Here is an 18,520-nt window from a genome sequence, read left to right as displayed (position 1 = left end):
ACCCTAAAGGGCCTCTCACACGTCTTGCTAACTTAAAAGGGGGAAATAAATCTTTCCCTCCCATACCCCCTCCATGCAACGTTGTGCCGCTGTTCGAGCTACCTGTTGAAAACAAGAAACACCCCAACTATGAATGGACATGGTTGGGGAGGGGTGTGGATTGTTTTGTTCCCCCAGGTTATCCCATCTCAACAATTTTGTCGCCGATTGTAAACTGCAAAGCAGGCGAATTTTGCAGTGCGAACGATGGTACTATCGCCGCCATCTTGGACATTGCTTTTAAGATGACGGCCGCCATCAATGTACCTCTGAGCTTTCGATAAAAAAAAAATCAAAATAAATAAAAACGTCTGCAACGCCTGTTCTGCGGTTATGATTTCCCAAGAAACATGAACGTCAGTGTTATTGAAAAAAAAAACAAACAAACAAAACAAAAAACAAAACAAAAAAACAATCGTCAATTTTTCATTGTCGGTACAATTATCGACCATAGAAATGACTTCACAAGTTCAAAACTTGCAGCTCCCCTGCGGCTCCTAGTTCCACTTGAGTTTTGAACATTTTGACGTCATTTCTGTAATCGATAAGAGAATAGACCATGGAAAATTATTGTCGATTTGTTATTCTCCATACAAAGTTAACTGCATGCGAAGATCTGTAAAGTTTCTGATCTTATTTTGGTTCTAAAACGTTAGCAAGGTCAAGTTCATATTCACGGGGATCGAGACAGCAGTAACTATAGATTGATCATGGATTATATTTAGCTTGCCTAAAACAAAATAATGCAAACAGTTTACCGTATGTTCAAAACAAGGTTATGAGGTGTTTAGTGTATTCTCCAGAGCTATCAGGGATTTTACAATATGCAGTTGCAATGGACGTCTAACAATCGTCAATTTGCTAGAACAGAGTTTACTCAACGCCTCGTGACTCCTTAACAAAGTTGGGGAATTGAAGTTCTAATATGAGGAGTAAGGAGCAATTACTCTACAGTTAGCAAAATCGCAATGGGGTGAACATTTGCATAGTTACCTTGCAGACAACATTAAGCCTTGGTTGAACTGTTAGGTTTCCCGCTTTGTCCTGGACCTGCACTTGTAGCTGCAGGGCACTGTTGTTTTCAATGGTGACCTCACTGTCATTTGGTGTGACCGCAAGGGATTCTGGCGGGCCTGCAGCACAAAACGTGATTCAGTAAACAGAAACAGTCATGCTAACGTGAGTCAAAACTTGGAGTGAGAAGGGGGCGTGCACGTCACGGTAAAGCCCTACAGCCACGTTGCCTTGTGAGGTGCGTTCCATTGGGATGAGCCGGATCAGGTTCAGTGATAAGAGATCAGAGATAATTCGGACCACAGCACATTAAAGGAACCGACAAATCAACCCTGGAAAAGGATTCTTTGGTTCATTTGATGTAGCATGATCCGAGTGATCCCAGATCACTGATCCTGATCCCGATCAACCCAAAGGAACGCATCCTTTCTAGAAAGTCTCGTTTTTTAAAGGAAAATTTACATGCTGGTGAAAATTGTAAATTGTAATTTGTTTTCCCACGGAGCACTTAGGACTTTTTTTAGAACTCGTTGAAACGTGTCCGTGGGTTCTAGATCGAATTAGAATTTGAAAGTGTTTGATGGGCTCCTGGGAGAGGTAAAAAGCGGGGTACCCGGAGGAAAAACCTCTCGGAGCAAGGGAGAGAAGTAACAACACACTCAACCCAAATATGGCGTCAAAAGAGTACCTGGAAGTAACCTGATCTTCAAGCTCTGCGAACCTTCTTCAAGTCCTGGTAGGGTGATCTTTAGATTAAAATCCTTTTACAACAAACAAACAAACAAAAAAACTGTTAAGATAAATTTAATGTAAGTTTGAGATTCTGAATCATGAAGGCTACTGATGATATCGTCGTACTCTACTTTATAACGGGCAATTGAATCACATCGGCCAAGATTTTTTCCAAACAACCCCTCACCTTTCCTGCGTGGGATGGTACAGAACCAAGGGCCACCACACCCTTAACGATCAGGCTGTTTCCCTTCACTGATGTTCCCTGGTGAGTCAACTCCAGTCCGCTAATAATATAAACAAGTTATATTATTCCGTTGAAGGCAAGATTGACTTTAACACCAAGGTTACAAATCCATGTTTCATTAAAAATTCATCAAAATACACTCACCTTGCACTTAACACGGGTGCTTTTTCCTCTGACAACTTTGAAGGGTTGTTAAACTCATCCAGCAAATTCAGTGGAATCTTAACCAAGAAAATAAAGTACGTTATATTTGCCATTCTAGACTAGCTAAACCTTGATACCACCCTCTAGTGACATATTGCTAGGGGTACTTGGATCATATTTGCTTATTATGTGTTGCTGGCCTCTTAGAGCCCCTTCACAACTATTGGCCATTCTGTGGTCAGTTATAATTATAGACTCCCTATTAGTCACTTTTGGGCAAATGTAATTTTCACAATCCCAACTTCCCATTTTTAAGCCCCTTCTTATAAAGATTTTTTCCCTTAAAATCCCGAAAACCTGAGATCCAATTCTAGTAACTCTTCTGAAAATGCAAAACCATTATTCCCAATTATAGTCAACCCAGTCGTGGAAATGCGACCCCATCCAGGGGCACATACCCATTGGCCTATTACTAGGAAGAACTCCCCCCCCCAACCCCCTAAGGGAGCTACATCCTCTCACGAACGGGGTGGAGAAGAGGGTGAAACAAAAACGTATACCTGGAAAGGAACTCCAACTCTAAGAGGTGTCTCCAACATTCCAACAGTGAATTTGTTTGGATGAGCCTCTAAATAAACAGAAATGACAAAGGAGAAACAAGATAACAAAAGATGTACGAGTTATTTTAACAGGGTGGATCAAAAATACAATGTTCTCATTCAAAACGAATCTGGAACCAAATTGTTCACAATCGTCACGAATCCAGAAAAATCACATCTAGCGTAAGCGCAACCTAAAACTGTCCCAGGCTGGTCATTTTTTACAAACCTGTAACGGTAAACTTGATACGATGGACTGGAAGACTCTTAATTGATGGTGCAGTTGAACTGTCACTCAGTAACACTTGAAGCTGAAGAGTGTGTGGGCCAAGGAGGGTAATATTTTCTGAAATGACAGCAAGAACAGGTAAATTCAAACACTGTTTTCAACTGGCCCAAGTTGTTCAAACACTGGATAGCCCTATCCACTGCATTAAAACAATAAATCTCATAGCACAGATAGCAGCAGACTAACTCAGTTACCCATTTTTCTGAACCAGTATGGCCAGCTCTTTCCTCCATGTTGACAGACATGATTAGTGATTACTTTATCTCCATCTTTGTCACTTCCTGCAAAAAATACGTAAATAAATAACAATAACGATCCTTTTTGAATGATAACAATGGAGAGTTTTAGATTCTAAGACGAGGACGGCTAAGAGAATGAGATTTTCTCAATACTAAGTAGTGCGCGCGCGCGAACCAACATCATTTTGGCGGGGGAAAAGTGGTAGCAATCGTCATTCTATTACGAGTTTTAGCGAGAATGTCGTAGTAACGAAAACAGGTTATCAAATGTTAGGAATTTTATCATTAGCGATCGGGGGAGGACTCTAACTTCTTCAACGGAAGAGTAACATTAGAAACAATGGCCATAACAAACAAGTAAAAGTAACAAGTACAAACACAAATTTCTTAACTCTTGAGAGAGGTATTTTGTGCGAATGGAGACCTAACTTTTTGTCAACACTTGATTAAAACAGAGGAAAGCTTATTGCTACGAGCATCCAGCAATGCATACTACGAGCCCGTCACAAATCATGTGCTTCTCCTTACAATGTAAAGCATTTATCTCTTACCATGCCAAATGACCTTTAACTCTACCAACAATCTTCTCCTGTCACCAGGCAGTTTGTTCACAGATTCACCCTTTCCGTTTAAAATGTCCACTTTCATGGCACCTGATTAAGAAATGGCAAATACATCGTTTTTAAACGATGTTAAAAGTTGCCACTAAGTTTCTCAGATGGCAGTGAAGCCACCATGGCTCACAGTAGGTTATATTTCTTAACAAGTGTTACAGTGAAACATGTATTAACCCGTTCACACCTACGTGTACCCCCGACGTGAAATAATAATGAAGTTTTGTACAGCAGTTCTAACTTCTGGGACTGTTGAAGGAATCCACCGAAGTGGTTCGACGTTTGGCCTACGCCTAACTAACACAGAGAGAAACTTAAAGAAGAGGAAGACTAATATTATGCAAACCAATTGACGTACGGAGAAACATAAAGAAAGCGACACGCCACAACATCGTCCAAAGGAGGTAGTATACATAGAAACATTTAAAAGACAAGACGAACAGCAGTTTTGCAATCAACTTTGCGAAAAAGAAAAAAAACAAACAAACAACCCAAACCAAACAACAACAACAACAACAACAGTAGGTATTACTTTGGGAAGAGGGCAAAACTGCTTCAGTTCTGCTCATCAAAACAATGCAGTGATACATTCAAGAAAGGTAAGACATTGTTTCCTGTTTCATTGATCCACCTCCCCTCCCCACCCCACACAACCCCACACCTCATTTTTTTCCGACCGAATTTTTTCCCTAATTTTTTTCCAAATATTGGTCGCCAAAAAGCAACTGTCTGAAAAAAAAGGATGAGACCACATAAATAAGCATATAATATACTGCCAAGAATAAATTAATCACTCACTGTTGTAGCCTGCATTGTAGCCGGACATGCTAGTCAACAGCTATACTTCAAAACGAGATATACATGTAGTGTATATATCAGGGATTTCGACGCAGGCTATCGTTGGGGAAGTTAAGGGTTCTAATTACTTTAGGACTGAGAAAATTTAATGATTTAGGACATTTCAAACCTGACCTACGTATGTTAATTTTCAATCGCCGCAGATCGTTTATTTTTTTCTATCGGCTTTAATTTTCAAATTGAAACTGCATAGCAACCAAGAAAATTGTCTAATACAATAGTTTGTCGAGAAGTACACACCTATGGTGGTTCCTGCTGGGATTTTAGAGTTAGGATCCAGCTTGTCATCCTCAGGCCATTCTATAACCAGTTTACTTGGCAACCTGAAAGAATAGTTTTATACTGTACAATTGTGTGGGGCAATTGACTTCTCTATCCACCGCGCCCCCGACGGGTTAGGGGTGGAGACGTATAACATTCTAGACTAGTAAATTTACAGCACCAAAACCGTGAAAACCATTTGCTTAAAGTCTGTTGATAATTGCTAGAAAGATGAGTATGGTAAAATCATTGCTTTAAAGGTAACTGTTATAAGAATTAAACCATTCGTTAGAGCTAGTTATCAGCTTACTTTGCTTCTTCTTCCTCCACGAACTTTTTAATTGTAGAAAGACTAAGTGAGCGATCCAACTTGGCCAGGGAAAAGAATTTTGTGTCTCCATACAAAGAGACGGGCTCCTAGCATGGAAATTTCAACAAGAAACAAGTTTAAACATGTAAATGTTACTGTTATTGGAATTTTAATTATTAACGGTCAAGGACAACTTTGTCAGCTAACTTAAGCAGGGTGAAGAGATCTTTCAAGCCATACCAGATAAGCATGATTCAGTAAAGGAGGCCGGGGAAAAGGCAAAAAACCAAGAAACGTTGACGCGAAAATTCCCATGAAATTCTTCTCCCACTACCCACCTACCTTTCCTTTCATCCTAAAAGCTTTCCCAAAAACTTTTCCCGCCAAAATGAACCCTGCCAGTTGTAAATGCCCGGTAAAAAAAAAACAAGACAAGAAAAGTGAAAGAAGAGGAGAGGAGAGAAAGCGAAAAGAAATAGTCAAGACTGCTGTATCACGGTTAAACTTTGCTCTCTAAGTATGCCAAAACTAATAAGATGGCCGCCAAGTGCAGGACCTGTGAAGGGCTTTGCGGCATGTTTTATCTCTTGACAGCCAGACAGTGACCAAAAAACGGCTCGACGCGTTTCCAGCAAAATTCCCCGGGGGTGAATAGGTTAATAAGTGGACCACAATTTTGGACTGACTACAGTAGTTATTTCCAAAGTGAAAAAAAAAATACAAACTTAGGAGAGTTGGTTTCTCAACAACAACGACAACATTTCATTTTCCAGTACCTGTACCTAGTATTAATACTAACTAATATTATCATTAGATGAGTATCTGGAACATCCCACGACCTGACGAGTTTCTTAGTGAGCGGAGCGAGCTATTTATAGGCCGCGAAGCGGCCAAGCGAGCGACAATTAGCTGTGGGCTCCAAGCCATTGAGAAGATAGAGAATAGTGTGTACAATGTGTGATAAATTAAGCTATATTTTAGAAAATATATGAAAGAGCTGTCAAGATATTAACAAGAAGAAGTTGCACAAGAACTGCTCAGTCAAATTAGAAGAGTCTAGAAAATCACTTAAAAAAACTTTAGGTCCCAAGAGTGACCAAAGTTAATTTTCTCCTAACAAAATCAATACATAATCAAGAGAAAATGTTGTGAGACTAAAAAAAATGCTCACCTGATGGGCAAAGCTTTGATCTACAAACAAATTCCAATGCTTTAGGGAAAGGTATGGAGATCAGTCTGGAGAACTGGTATTTGAATATTGGGGCTTAAAGTGTTTAACAGTCATAACAGCATTGTCTATTATACATGGGCATGAAGTGAAGTGGTCTGCAGTAAGTCGACCGTGAAACAGATTACCTGTACTATTTCCATCTCTCCTCCAGTAGCAAAAACATCTCCATCATGGTCACCAAAAAGAACAAATCTTTTTACTGTTCCACAAATTAATGGTAAGGTCCTTTGCGTCCTTATCTAAAATGGAATCAAGTCGTATAGGTTATTCAGCTATAATTAAGGTCACCGAATAGAGGAGAATCCTTCATAAAGTGGCAATACACAAATACAATACACAAATAGCCAGCTTCAAAAGACGTTTTCCAGCAAAATTACCAGGAGTGGGTGAATGGGTGAATTTACTACATGTATCCTACATCATTATTGTAACTGGCACATTGAAAGACAATCATAGTAAAAGAGCAAAGTAGAAAAAAGTCACATTATCAAATGAAAATTGTGTTAAATGACAGTATTCACCAGCTGTCCTGCTTTGAAGACCTTTCCATCCCACTCAATAGAGTTAAAAACACACCATGGACTTTGAATTCGCTTCTGTGGCAGGTCTGGTCGCTTGATTTGCCCTTGATATCCTAAGAACTTGACCTAGTAGTACATGTAAGAACAAAGTATTTGTCTCAGTCAACAAACTCAGAAATTAAAAAAAGGAAAAATACCATCAGAGATATTCCACTTGTTGTCAATTTGCTATTACACCAGCGATATAACTAATATTATATCCAAGACTAAAACTTTGGCAGCCATGTTCAATCTACCGAGTAGATGAAGAGTGCTCTATCTTTTGCACTGTACATGCCCATTAATCAAAATTTCTAAAGACATCAATTAAACAAAAAAAAAGAAGAAAAAAAAAAGGGGAGAGAATAAAATAATAGTCTTTTAGAGCATAGGAGAAAAAAAACTGTCACCCTGCACTGTTAGGTACAGGGCGTGACGATAGGGCATCAGCCTGTCAGGCTGGCATGTTTTAGTTACAAGGTGTCTGAAAGACAAGCGCATTTAGTGGAGAAAAACTACGTCCTAAAAAGAGAAGTTTGGTAGGCCTGCAAAACTGCTCTGGGCTAGTAAATTTCGACAACAGCTTGCCCGAGGGACAGGTGATTTTTTAAAATTTTCGTCTCACCAACATTACCTGTTTGTCATGGTTCTCATGGCACTCTCTCACCCAGTCATAAAATGCTCTTGAAATGTTCACTCTTTGCTCCTGGAGGGATAAAAAATAAAATGAGATATTACTTGAACCAGGGCTCTTGGATGAAAGTAATCCATTCTCTATGTTTATGAAAAAAAAAACTGCAGCAATTCTGAAGTTTTTGGTAAACTGACCACTGGCATGAAAGTATTTGAACAGTAATACAGCTAGAGGAAAGCTTCTGTCAAACCTTGTTGATACAGACATACTCTACTTCACTGAAATTTCATTGACACCCCTTATTATTTGGGCATAGCTCAAATAAAGTTTTCAAGATCAATTGTTTTGAATGATTTAAAGTTGCAATAGGCACGCTATGCATGCAAACGTAAACAAGCCAAGTGACGCAAATGTGTGCCGCATAAAAGACTCACACAAGGTAAAGAGTATGCCAGAAAGAATGCTCTGCTAGCAGTAAACTTATGCCACTTGTTTCTAAATGCTACTATTCAACATCCAAACACACCTCAACCTCAATTATCGGTGCATGGTAGCGTTACACCCACCTGTCCTAAAATGATTCTGCTGAAAATGGTATTCTTATCTTTGATCTTTACTTCCAGATCCATAAATGTCAGCTTGTTTGTACTGACTTGAAAAGCATCATTTGTCCAAAGACAACCTGAAAATCTACACAATTTTAAAGCAAAGTAATTCAGTGGCAGCTGAAGCAAAATCCAAGGGAGTGTCACTGTATCAAACATTTGAATAAAATACCCAATTTATTATTATTATTATGATGAAAAATCAAATGAGAACTAGACTGTTCACAGTCCCCTATTATTTTGTGAGATCGTTTAGATGTAACGCATCTTACCGTCAATGACGGCCATCTTGTTTTTCACATGTACCGAGGGGGCGGGCATCGGGGACTATAGCTCTAGTTAGGGGGGAGAGGGCGAGAAAAAAACCGCCAAACCGCCTCTAGCCCCCTAAGTAGTTTTGACACTCATGCAAGATGGCAGCCTGTAATGCAAAGCGTTCTTTCTCGACAATCTTACAGAAAAGAGAGGACTGTGAACAGTCTAAATGAAAACACCACCAAATAATAATATTATGTGTACGGACTGTACCCTGTAACACAGCACTATCCATGCACAAAAATACAAACATACAGCAGTGTAGTATAGACTTCTCTTTGAATTACTCCATCACTATTATTTCTTAAAAGATAAAAGGGCCAGTCCTTAAAGGTCTGCACTGCCAAAGAGGTATCATTGTGTAAGATCTTGTTGAGACTGCCATGCTCTACAGGCTGAAGATTTATGGCCTGTGTGCTTCTTGCTGAGGCCATACAGTGCACATGTGACAGAAAAGCAGCTACTGGAAGTTTTAACAAGGGTCTCAAAATAAAGTTAACAACTGCGTTGCTAAGTGGAGGTTGGGTGCCTGTGATACCCAGGAGCTTCCACTTTTGGCAGCCAGCTTCCCACGGCTGGGAAATCCTGGCAACCCGGCCAAGAGCCCCCACGTGGCAGGGAAGAAAGCAGACACCCGTCACACTGAGAACATCAGTGGAAAAGGGGAGGGAAGAAACCACTTATAAACTGAGTCACAACATTTGTGATACGCCCACGCTGAACAAAGCACGCTACATTGTAAAAGTTGCCGAACACACCAAAATGGCTGAACCCTAAAATGCACTAGACAACGCTAAGATGCACACAGGTCCCAGAGCATGATGGATCTTGGTACATGTGCATCTCGCACACACCACTGGCCAGCAGGTTGAAACAAGTGCTCCTTGTTGTTAACCCCATTAAGTATGAATTGCATTTGACTGCATTTTACATGTACTAAGGAGCACATGCAGGGTTGTCACTAAGATTTCAAGTTGCCGGGTAAATACAACAAGTAGGTGGGGAATCAAATGGCTAGGGATTTCTTTTGGTTCTATTTTTCTTCTATTTTCCAATAAAAGTCGCCGGGGACCACTCTATAAGTAGCCGGGGAAAATCCCCGGCCCCCAGCTCTTAATGACAACCCTGACATGCTTTATTTTTTTAGATACCTGTTGTAACACTCCATTGGAATAGTTATCTTCTTTGGGGGCTGACACCATTCAAGTCTGACACAAAAGAATAACAAAGAGATCAGCATGATTTTACAATTCCCAGTTTTTACAAGTACTGTAACTTCCAAACTTACACATCAATATAAGTGTATGGAATTAGCCTTCCATTCCAGTAACATTCAAATACAGGTCGGTTTCCTCTAGGAGCACGACTGTCCTTTTCAACTGGTTCTCCAAACTCTTCTACAGTTTCAACAACTGAAAAATAATAATCAATGCTTTTTTAGAACATTGCATCCATTGTAACTTTAGTATCTAAGGATTTGTGTTGAAGCATAAAATCAGATACATTTTCAGGTTGCCAATACCCAGGGACATATGCCTCACTGTACTTTGAATTAGAGAGACAACGTAAGAGAAACCTTAAACTACATTATAAACATCCATGTTAAGCATACATATGATGCATTAATTTTTTTCTAATCTTTAAAAAATATAAGATTTTTCCAGAATTTGTGTTGATTTCCAACAATTCCAAAGTAATGTTATGAAGAGAAGGATTACTGTGCATGTGCCTGTATTAAAACTATCTTGTAACGTCTAATCTACCAGAACATTATAGTTGCATGTAGCGCACTTTTGAGTCTAAAACTAGAACTGATTTTCATGTAGCTTCTTGTGAAATGATCAATCCTTTGATACTTTTTAATTTTTATCTATAAAGCCAAAAAAATAATAATAATAATAATAATAATTTACAAATTAACACAGGACTTTTAGGGACCTGCACAAGGTTGAAGCAGTATAATTAACCCACCTACCCCTCCCCTAACCCAATCTTGTAGCACCAGCTTCTTACTAAGGGCAAAATGTTAGTGGAAGGGGTAGCTGGTGGGAAATGTTGCCAAATCTTATACCAATCCACAAGGGGGTCACTAGGAGAGAGAAACTGTCGCATGCTTTTTACCTGGAATTTCTCCATCAAGTGTTGGGTAAGTTTCTCGATCATAGAGGAAAGGATGGTAACGAAGAACACCCTCCACAACGCCACCGTTCTCAGCCTTGGCACGGAACTCAAACACAGAAGCAGCTGTTCTGATATACTGAGTCTGCATGTCGTCATTAATATCCCTTAGTTCTGTTCTCTTAGGTTGTTTACCTTTCTCAAAAAGAACCACCTGAAGGAATAAAAAAAACCCTGCTTTTTAAAGGACAACACTCCCACGCTCATCCATAATGATGTTCTGTGGGAAAAGATTCCCTGACGGATAAGAAACCTGCTTAGCTTAAAATTAAATGTAAAGTTTTTAAAACTTAATTTCATGGGAAACATTACCTTCATACACCATGACTGATTTTAACCATTATTATAATATGAGTAGGGTAAATTTTAGTCTAATTTTATACACAAAGACCATTTAAAAGTGATACAATTTCACGTAAAGATTGATGATGATGATGATGATGTTGCTGGTAAATAAATAAATAAATAAAATAAATAAATAACGATTTGCAGGTAGCACATCCACATAGTGGTTCTTCATCTACCTAATTCCTGGTGGAATTGGAATCTGGAAATGTTGGTTTTTGAGGAGAGGGGAAAACCGGAGTATCCAGAGAAAAACCTCTCAGAGCAAGGGAGAGAACCGACAACAAACTCAACCCACATATGGTGTTGATGCCGGGATTTGAACCCCGGCCACATTGGTGGGAGGCGAGTGCTCTCACCACTGCGCCACCCTTGCTCCCCAACAGATAGATACTTTGTCTCTAGTAATCACATTTAAATTTTTGCAAGGCCTGGGGCAATTTTGCACCAGATTCACCATTTTCGCCATTTTTGCCATTATGGCATTTCTGGACACAGTTAAGTGCCAGCCAGGTTAATTTACACAAAATACATTGTAATCCTAAAGTAATGGGTTTTTGCTCAAGCAAAAGAGTATAATTATTATTTCCTTTTCAAAATGAGCAGTCCAGCCAACCAGTTCTGGCAGTTTGCCCCTTCCAAGGGACTACACGGCAATAAAAGAGGAATTCATCAGGAATAATAAAATTATTGAAGATAAACCTACCTGTATGTCAATGTTTCTGAAAGGACTTGCAGTAGTTCCTCTTCCTACAGGTTCATCATTTCCACGTGGTCCATGAATATAGTAATGGTAAATATGTCTGCCAAAGAGAATCAAACACATTTAAAAATGAGTCAACTACAGCTGTATGGAGTCAGAGAATGAGTTTTTAAATGTGTCTAGTTAATAAAAACTACTGAGCAGGGCAGTGTTTGTTTCTAGTACTGTGCTAGCTATTTTACCTGTAGTTTAACAATGCAGTGATCTTTTTACAAATAGTTAAAAAAACTTATGGTGATCCTGGGACTCATCTTGTGAAAAATCGCTAGTCCCAATCCAGAACCAATGAGTCCCAGTTGAAAAAAATTGAAGTCAGAAATTGAAAATGCTTGGGCCTTTTTGTAATCAGACAGTCAATCTGAAGACAGACTACAAAAATCTGTATCACAGTAAACTAAAATTAAAATAATTTTTAGTCCTTCTATTTTAATGCACAACCAGCATGCAAAGAAAGTAGTGTCCGATAGCCCGGGGCTAGTGGATTTTACTATCGGGCTAGTAAATTCTGTTCTTAACTTGCCCTACAGGCAAGTGAAGTTTTTTGTGGAATTCCAAAAAAAAAAAGAACTGTGAAATCAATTCTGCTCATCAAAAACATTTTTGGGGCTAGTTGAAAAGATGTTTGGGCTAGTAAACAATGTAACAATGACTTTCTTTGCACCCTGACAACAAAGGCAAAAAGAAATATGTATCATTAAACAACATCCATAATAACTACCACCGAAATTGCATTAACGGGCTGGATATTCCTACGAAATAATACACATGTTCAGAATGATCAATCAAACATTGCGTACTACGGGATGCATGGCTATGAATAAATTATTTTGCATCTTTGGGGATTTTTATGGGTCCAGGAGGCAGGACAGAGGTAACAAAATCACTGCATTTTGTGCAATGTTCAAAAATTAATCTATAGTGCACTCAACCCTAATAAGGAATGTGCAGTTTGTAGACAGGGAATTCAACATCAGAAAATTCAAATTAAACCCCTAAGGAAGACCAATGTGGGTGTGGCTCAAGCTTAAACTGATCCCTAAAAGAGATTTCTGTGTGGTCAGTGTCACAGCATTTTTTGTAAATTACTTTATGCACAGTACTAAGTAATACCTGAATGGGCAAATAATTTTCAATAGCAACTTTCCATCCCAAACACCCTTAATGAGGCCAAAATCTGCAATTTACACCCCAAAGAAAGAAGACAAGCATCCTTATTGCTACTTTTATATGGGAGACCCCCTGCCACTTGCAGCAGCTGGGGGAAAATTTTAGGTCCCAGCCCTTACCGACAGTCTTGCTGATGGTTATCAAATGTCAGATGACTCATGGCAATTTTTGTCAGAAATATTATGTTCAAAGAGAGTTGAGAGACTACCAACATGAACAAGCTAAGGCTACATTCCTTTGTTACTAGAGTATTATTGCTGGTGTAATAATTTAGAATCTGTCGTACGCTAGTTGACGACACCAGTGCTTGAAATGCGCCTTCATATAAGCAATGTGTTCCTGTTTGATTCCAGTTATAACCACAGCGGTAAAGCTTTCTTTTCGCAGCTCTTCTTGTACAAGTTTCTTGACACTCTCTTCATCAGCTGGGATGTGGGAATGGTCTCCAGCCTACCCAAAAAATCAGGGCAAAACAAAGTCACCAATCTGTTGCATATTGTACTGTAGTTTGAACATACACTGTACACCTGGGTTGTTCTCCAGTGGAGGCTGGTGGTCAATGGAGAGAGACTTTAATACAGCTATAATTATGTATAACTGGGTGACAAGGAAATATTAGTTAGCTTTTTCACAACTTACTTTAACAGTTGCACAAACCAGGCACCCTGGGCCCAGTTGTTCAAAGGCTGATTAGCACTAACCTGGGGTTAAATTTTAACCTGGAATTCTTTGTGTTTTGTTCAAAAGCATTTTTCCAGATAATTTTTTCATTATTTTTTAGAGCATCCAATCAAATTGTAGACAAAAAGAATAAAACTGAATTTGCTTTTTAAGCCTTCATATCTGAATTGAAACATTAACCCTGGGTCATCTTAACCTTGCTTTGCACAAACCAGACACCCTGGATTTCAAAGGTTTTTAAAGTTTTAAGGATCTGTAATATTTTTTTCTAGATCACAGCCTTGATAAACAGTGGAAACAATGATTACAAACATGAGGCTAGCATATGCTCACTTATATAAACATCAGGAGAAGCTGGGCTTGTTTGTTTTAAGTCCAGAGGTACTTTATACCATTTATGTAGAAAAACTGGAAATTCTCTTGTGATGAAAAAACAAATGGTTTTAACGTGCCATTCCATTTGGGAAGCTTAAGAAAATTAATAAGGGCTATGATTTGAGACAAGGGAAACGAAAAACAGAACGAGTTAGTGGGGAATTTGAGTTACTGGGGCAAATTTCAGTGAAATTTTGATCAAAGGAAAAGGAAATTTAGTTTAAGCAAGTTAGCAGGGAATTTTAGTTATCTGAGTTTGATTTATTGTGGATCTACTGTACTTTGTGGTGAGTCATTCTCCCACCATGCCAAATTTTATAGTTTTATGTTTGTGCACAAGATGTGTTAATGTTAAGCACGCCTGGTTATTTTGGGACATGAAAAATTATTGTTTTATGTTTTCAGTTCAGAATGAAGTCTTAATGGCTTTGAAAGTGATGGAATAACACCATAAAATATCACTCACAACAACACAAAATTGACTAGTTGCCGCTAGAACCCTTAATACCCTTTTTTGAGATTTTGATTTACAGTGTAAGAACATGGTTTCTGGAACCAAAAGTTACAAAACAGGCCCTAGTTTACCTAATAACGGGCATGCTGGAAGTGACTAACGTAAAACATGATAACACTACATCTGACCTGGACCTTACATACTCCACACCGTAGTTAAAGTATATGGAGCAACAAAAACACCTCATGTTGTCTGCACGTACCCTCCTGTTAAGTATAGCACCACCATAAATTGCCTGTTTGTTCTTCTCTCTGCGTTCAAATTCTGCTTGAGATAGGCAAAGCTCGTGGATATCACTGCAGTCCTTCGATTTTGTGACCATCTGGGAAAACATTGCACAGATAGAGTACTTGTGATGCTTAAATATTACACCTTTTCTTCTAATCTGAACTTATGATAACAATCAGTAATGATAATCCTCTTGTGATGTAAGTAGTAATGCTTGCTATTTGCTAAAGCAAATGATGGCTAAATATTGGCTACGATGAAGTTGAGCACAGTGAAAAAAAAGGCTAATATCCAGCCACCTTGTCCGCACAATCATGGTCGAAAAGGGAATTGTTATAAATTGCCTAAGAAGAAATCTTTTTATTGCAGGACCAATACAGGAAATCCTGAGGGGTAACGTGAGTACTCAATACATCAGATAGTACCCTGGCATACTTACAATGATGTTACTTTTAAACAATGACATCCAACAGTAACTGCAGGGTTGTCAAAACTAGCTGGCTGCCAGTGAAAATTGCCGCCTACTTGGTTAGTATCGGCCGGCTACTCTGCTTGGCATTTCTTTACGGATGGCATCTTTTGAATAAAATATCTCTGGACTGGCCGCTTACTTTGACAACTCAGCCGTCTACTTCAAAACTTTCTGACAACCCTGAACTATAATTATGGTCTACCTCACATTTTGATATCAAGCTTCTTTTGGTCAAAGAGAGAAAACGCCAAGCAATACAACCTCAATTTACATTCTTATGGGTTTTTCAAATTAGGAACTCTTAAAATATTTATTAATAGGTTAATGGCCAAGTGAATACAATGTACATAATCTCTTACCCGGGTAGCATCTCCAATGAAGAAAATGGCTTGCTTTCCACCAACACCAAAGTATGAAATATCACTATTTAAAGACCTTGGAACATCTGCTACACTGCAAAAAAAAGAAAAAAAGAAAAATACAGTGGTATACGTTAACAATGTCAGTCAGAGTAGTGTGCTTGTAAGCGACTCAAATATTAATGGTAGTTGAATCTATTCAAAAGAGGGCAATGCATGAATAAAACACAAGCTATAGACAGATAGGTCAGGAGAAAGGATGGAATCGACCATTGCAGTGATAGACCTAATCAGCTAACTCAATGTTGTATCCAATTCAAACCCTTTGGGAATAAACTTTTTGTTTCAGGAATTTCCATACATTTAAATGAGTATGCCACATTATGATGCAAATAAAATACACAAAGAATCTTAACCCCGGGGATTGAATTGGGTACAACATTGAGTTAGTCGAATAGGTCTATTCCAGGTCCCAACTTGAAGTCGTACGATTATATTGCACCTAGTACAAAAACTACAACGTACACTTCCCCATGTAATACTCTTTTCTTTATGTTGATTCTTTAGTTAAGAAAAAAATAATAGATCTGAAAAAAATCACTAGCCATGTCACTGAAGGTACACATAATTTTTAAAGTTGTGACTTCTGAACTTACACTTTCTTGCCATTTTGCCGATTAAACTTGGATAGACGATAGATAGCCCAGTTGTTGAGTTCTTTTGATGTCATTCCTGCACCATTGTCAAGGATACACACGACAGGCTTTCCAACAGAGTCATCAAACATCTAATAAATGCACATTAATTAACAAGAAATCAAAGTAAATTAAGTTTTTCGTTGTATTCTCTGTAATTTACAAACAAGAAAAGGACTCAAGAAGCCTATACTTCCAAGCAGGGCGTACGAATGATCAACCACGTGAAAATTATAAGCATAAGCATAAGGAGAACGCAAGATTATGTTTTGGTTTGACATTTGGGTGGTGCTTATGTCAAGACCCCCATGAGGGGTACTGCAGATTTTAAGTGACATGGAAGATTGAAAGGGGGCAAAAATCTAAACCCCCCAAAAATCCCTAGGGCTTCCAACAATACTGAAACAAATCCCTGGACCAAAGACTAACCCCCCAAAATCTCACGAAGAGCATTAGAAAAAAAAAAACAGTCACAGAACTACGCAGCTGGGATACACTGGCACTACCACAAATCTTCAGATTGTTTTGAATACCCCCCAAAATCCCTACTTAAATCAAGCCACCAAAAAAAATCCCACAATCGAAAATTTTAAACCCAAAAAAATTCCTTCAATCATCCCCATCACTTAAATCTAGAGTACCCACCTTCCTTCCCCTCCCCCCTAGTTCAAGGTTGTCCTGGCTAGCAGACTACCTCCTTATGCTTATGCTTGATATTGCTAGTGAGCAATAATATTGCAGTATCTCAATGCCTTACCAGTCTTATTTCAATTTTTCTTGGTCCCTCATTATCTGCTGTTGCAGCCAATGCATTATCCACAAGTTCCGCGAAAGCAAAAGCTAAAATACGAAATACAGTGACAGAAACAATTTTTATCACAGACTTTCCTTAAGTCATTTCCGGTTCCAGTAGTAAGACCCAGCGCGAAGGACTTTTATCCCCTGCAGCATGTCAAATTTACAGAAGGAATTTTCCTCCTCTATTGTAGGTTTGATTGAATCATGAACGGTTTTTACTGATGTGCTGTCAATCAACCCCAATCACGCCACATGAAACACGACTTGAGCTTTTTTGACCAAATGCAAGGTGGTTTTTAAAATGTGTGATGTGAGGTTACCGTACAACTAGCCCATACATTTATTATGCATGCTTGCTTCAAGTATATATCCATTTTAACTATTTGTGTGAAATAGTAAGAAACTGCTGCTTGCATAATAAATGATAGCGTTGTACAGAAATCTTATCCATTTCACATAATTACCGAAGAGGTGGTCAGATATACAATACAAAAGTTCTACTCACGTAAAGGATTTTGTCCCTCACTGGCATAATATTCATACATTCCACTTTTTACCAGCGTATCATAATGAGGGATGTATTCAACTCTCTCTTCAGTTGGAGCACTGAGCTCTTGGTCAGTCTGCTGTAAAATATACAATGTTTCATTTCCATCCACCATTTCTTCTGAAAAGAGACAGCACGTTTCAGTGGTTTAACAAGAAGGTTCTAGCAAGTTATTGATTGAAATTCAAAGAGAATTTTAAGGTCAATGTATAAAAGACCTGTTTATGCTCTTAGGACTACAAAATTTAAGATATAACAGCTTAAAATGCAACAGGTGCTTGCGCGTACCGTAGGTCTTGTCATCAGAAATTTCTTGACGATTGGTGGTCACGATTACAAACTTTTCATTTTCTGGTATACTAAAAGCCTGAAAAAAAGTGTGAAATTTAAACCACACAAGAGGCTGTCATTTAATATTGGCGAAAATAACCATAAGAGAGAAAAAGAAAACTCCACTGCTTACTTGTCGTGTCTTTTCCTTGAAACTGGCAAAATTAAAAATGCCGCCTAATTGGATCTTTTCAACCGGCCTGCAACCAGCCCGGCGATCATAAATATAAACTGCAGCATCTTCCTCATCGTGATCGGAAGTTGACGCTTCGTCTTTATTTGAGGATTTCATAGCGCAGTAAAAAACAGGCAAAGAAATACGAGAAAACTTTTTAAGTGTTGGGCTTTTTGCTCACGGGAGCTCCACGATTGCAAAA

The 18,520-nt window shown here is 38.7% G+C and overlaps 1 protein-coding gene across 1 annotated transcript in view; it reads right to left on the bottom strand.

Annotated features, from left to right (window-relative positions):
* The window catches only part of LOC140946809 (structural maintenance of chromosomes flexible hinge domain-containing protein 1-like), a 49,915-nt gene extending 31,407 nt beyond the window's left edge, over positions 1–18,508 (bottom strand). Inside the window, exons 1-26 of the mRNA XM_073395919.1 lie at positions 18,277–18,508; positions 18,102–18,180; positions 17,772–17,933; positions 17,226–17,308; positions 16,430–16,560; positions 15,774–15,867; positions 14,917–15,036; positions 13,431–13,594; positions 11,921–12,017; positions 10,813–11,023; positions 9,980–10,103; positions 9,843–9,899; positions 8,338–8,461; positions 7,772–7,843; positions 7,099–7,224; positions 6,703–6,816; positions 5,347–5,453; positions 5,016–5,098; positions 3,855–3,956; positions 3,259–3,345; positions 3,005–3,121; positions 2,737–2,804; positions 2,177–2,253; positions 1,973–2,072; positions 1,742–1,814; positions 1,033–1,172 (exon numbers count right to left, since the gene is read on the bottom strand). Coding sequence (XP_073252020.1) covers positions 1,033–1,172; positions 1,742–1,814; positions 1,973–2,072; positions 2,177–2,253; positions 2,737–2,804; positions 3,005–3,121; positions 3,259–3,345; positions 3,855–3,956; positions 5,016–5,098; positions 5,347–5,453; positions 6,703–6,816; positions 7,099–7,224; positions 7,772–7,843; positions 8,338–8,461; positions 9,843–9,899; positions 9,980–10,103; positions 10,813–11,023; positions 11,921–12,017; positions 13,431–13,594; positions 14,917–15,036; positions 15,774–15,867; positions 16,430–16,560; positions 17,226–17,308; positions 17,772–17,933; positions 18,102–18,180; positions 18,277–18,435 — 2,871 coding nt within the window. The 5' untranslated portion in view covers positions 18,436–18,508. The remainder of the gene's footprint in view (positions 1–1,032; positions 1,173–1,741; positions 1,815–1,972; positions 2,073–2,176; positions 2,254–2,736; positions 2,805–3,004; positions 3,122–3,258; positions 3,346–3,854; positions 3,957–5,015; positions 5,099–5,346; positions 5,454–6,702; positions 6,817–7,098; positions 7,225–7,771; positions 7,844–8,337; positions 8,462–9,842; positions 9,900–9,979; positions 10,104–10,812; positions 11,024–11,920; positions 12,018–13,430; positions 13,595–14,916; positions 15,037–15,773; positions 15,868–16,429; positions 16,561–17,225; positions 17,309–17,771; positions 17,934–18,101; positions 18,181–18,276) is intronic.
* Between the last annotated feature and the right edge of the window lie 12 nt (positions 18,509–18,520).

Source organism: Porites lutea, chromosome 8 (genome assembly GCF_958299795.1).
Source record: "Porites lutea chromosome 8, jaPorLute2.1, whole genome shotgun sequence".
NCBI lineage: Eukaryota > Metazoa > Cnidaria > Anthozoa > Scleractinia > Poritidae > Porites > Porites lutea.
Note: the sequence above shows the minus strand (reverse complement) of the source record. Positions and strands in the feature narration are given on the sequence as shown.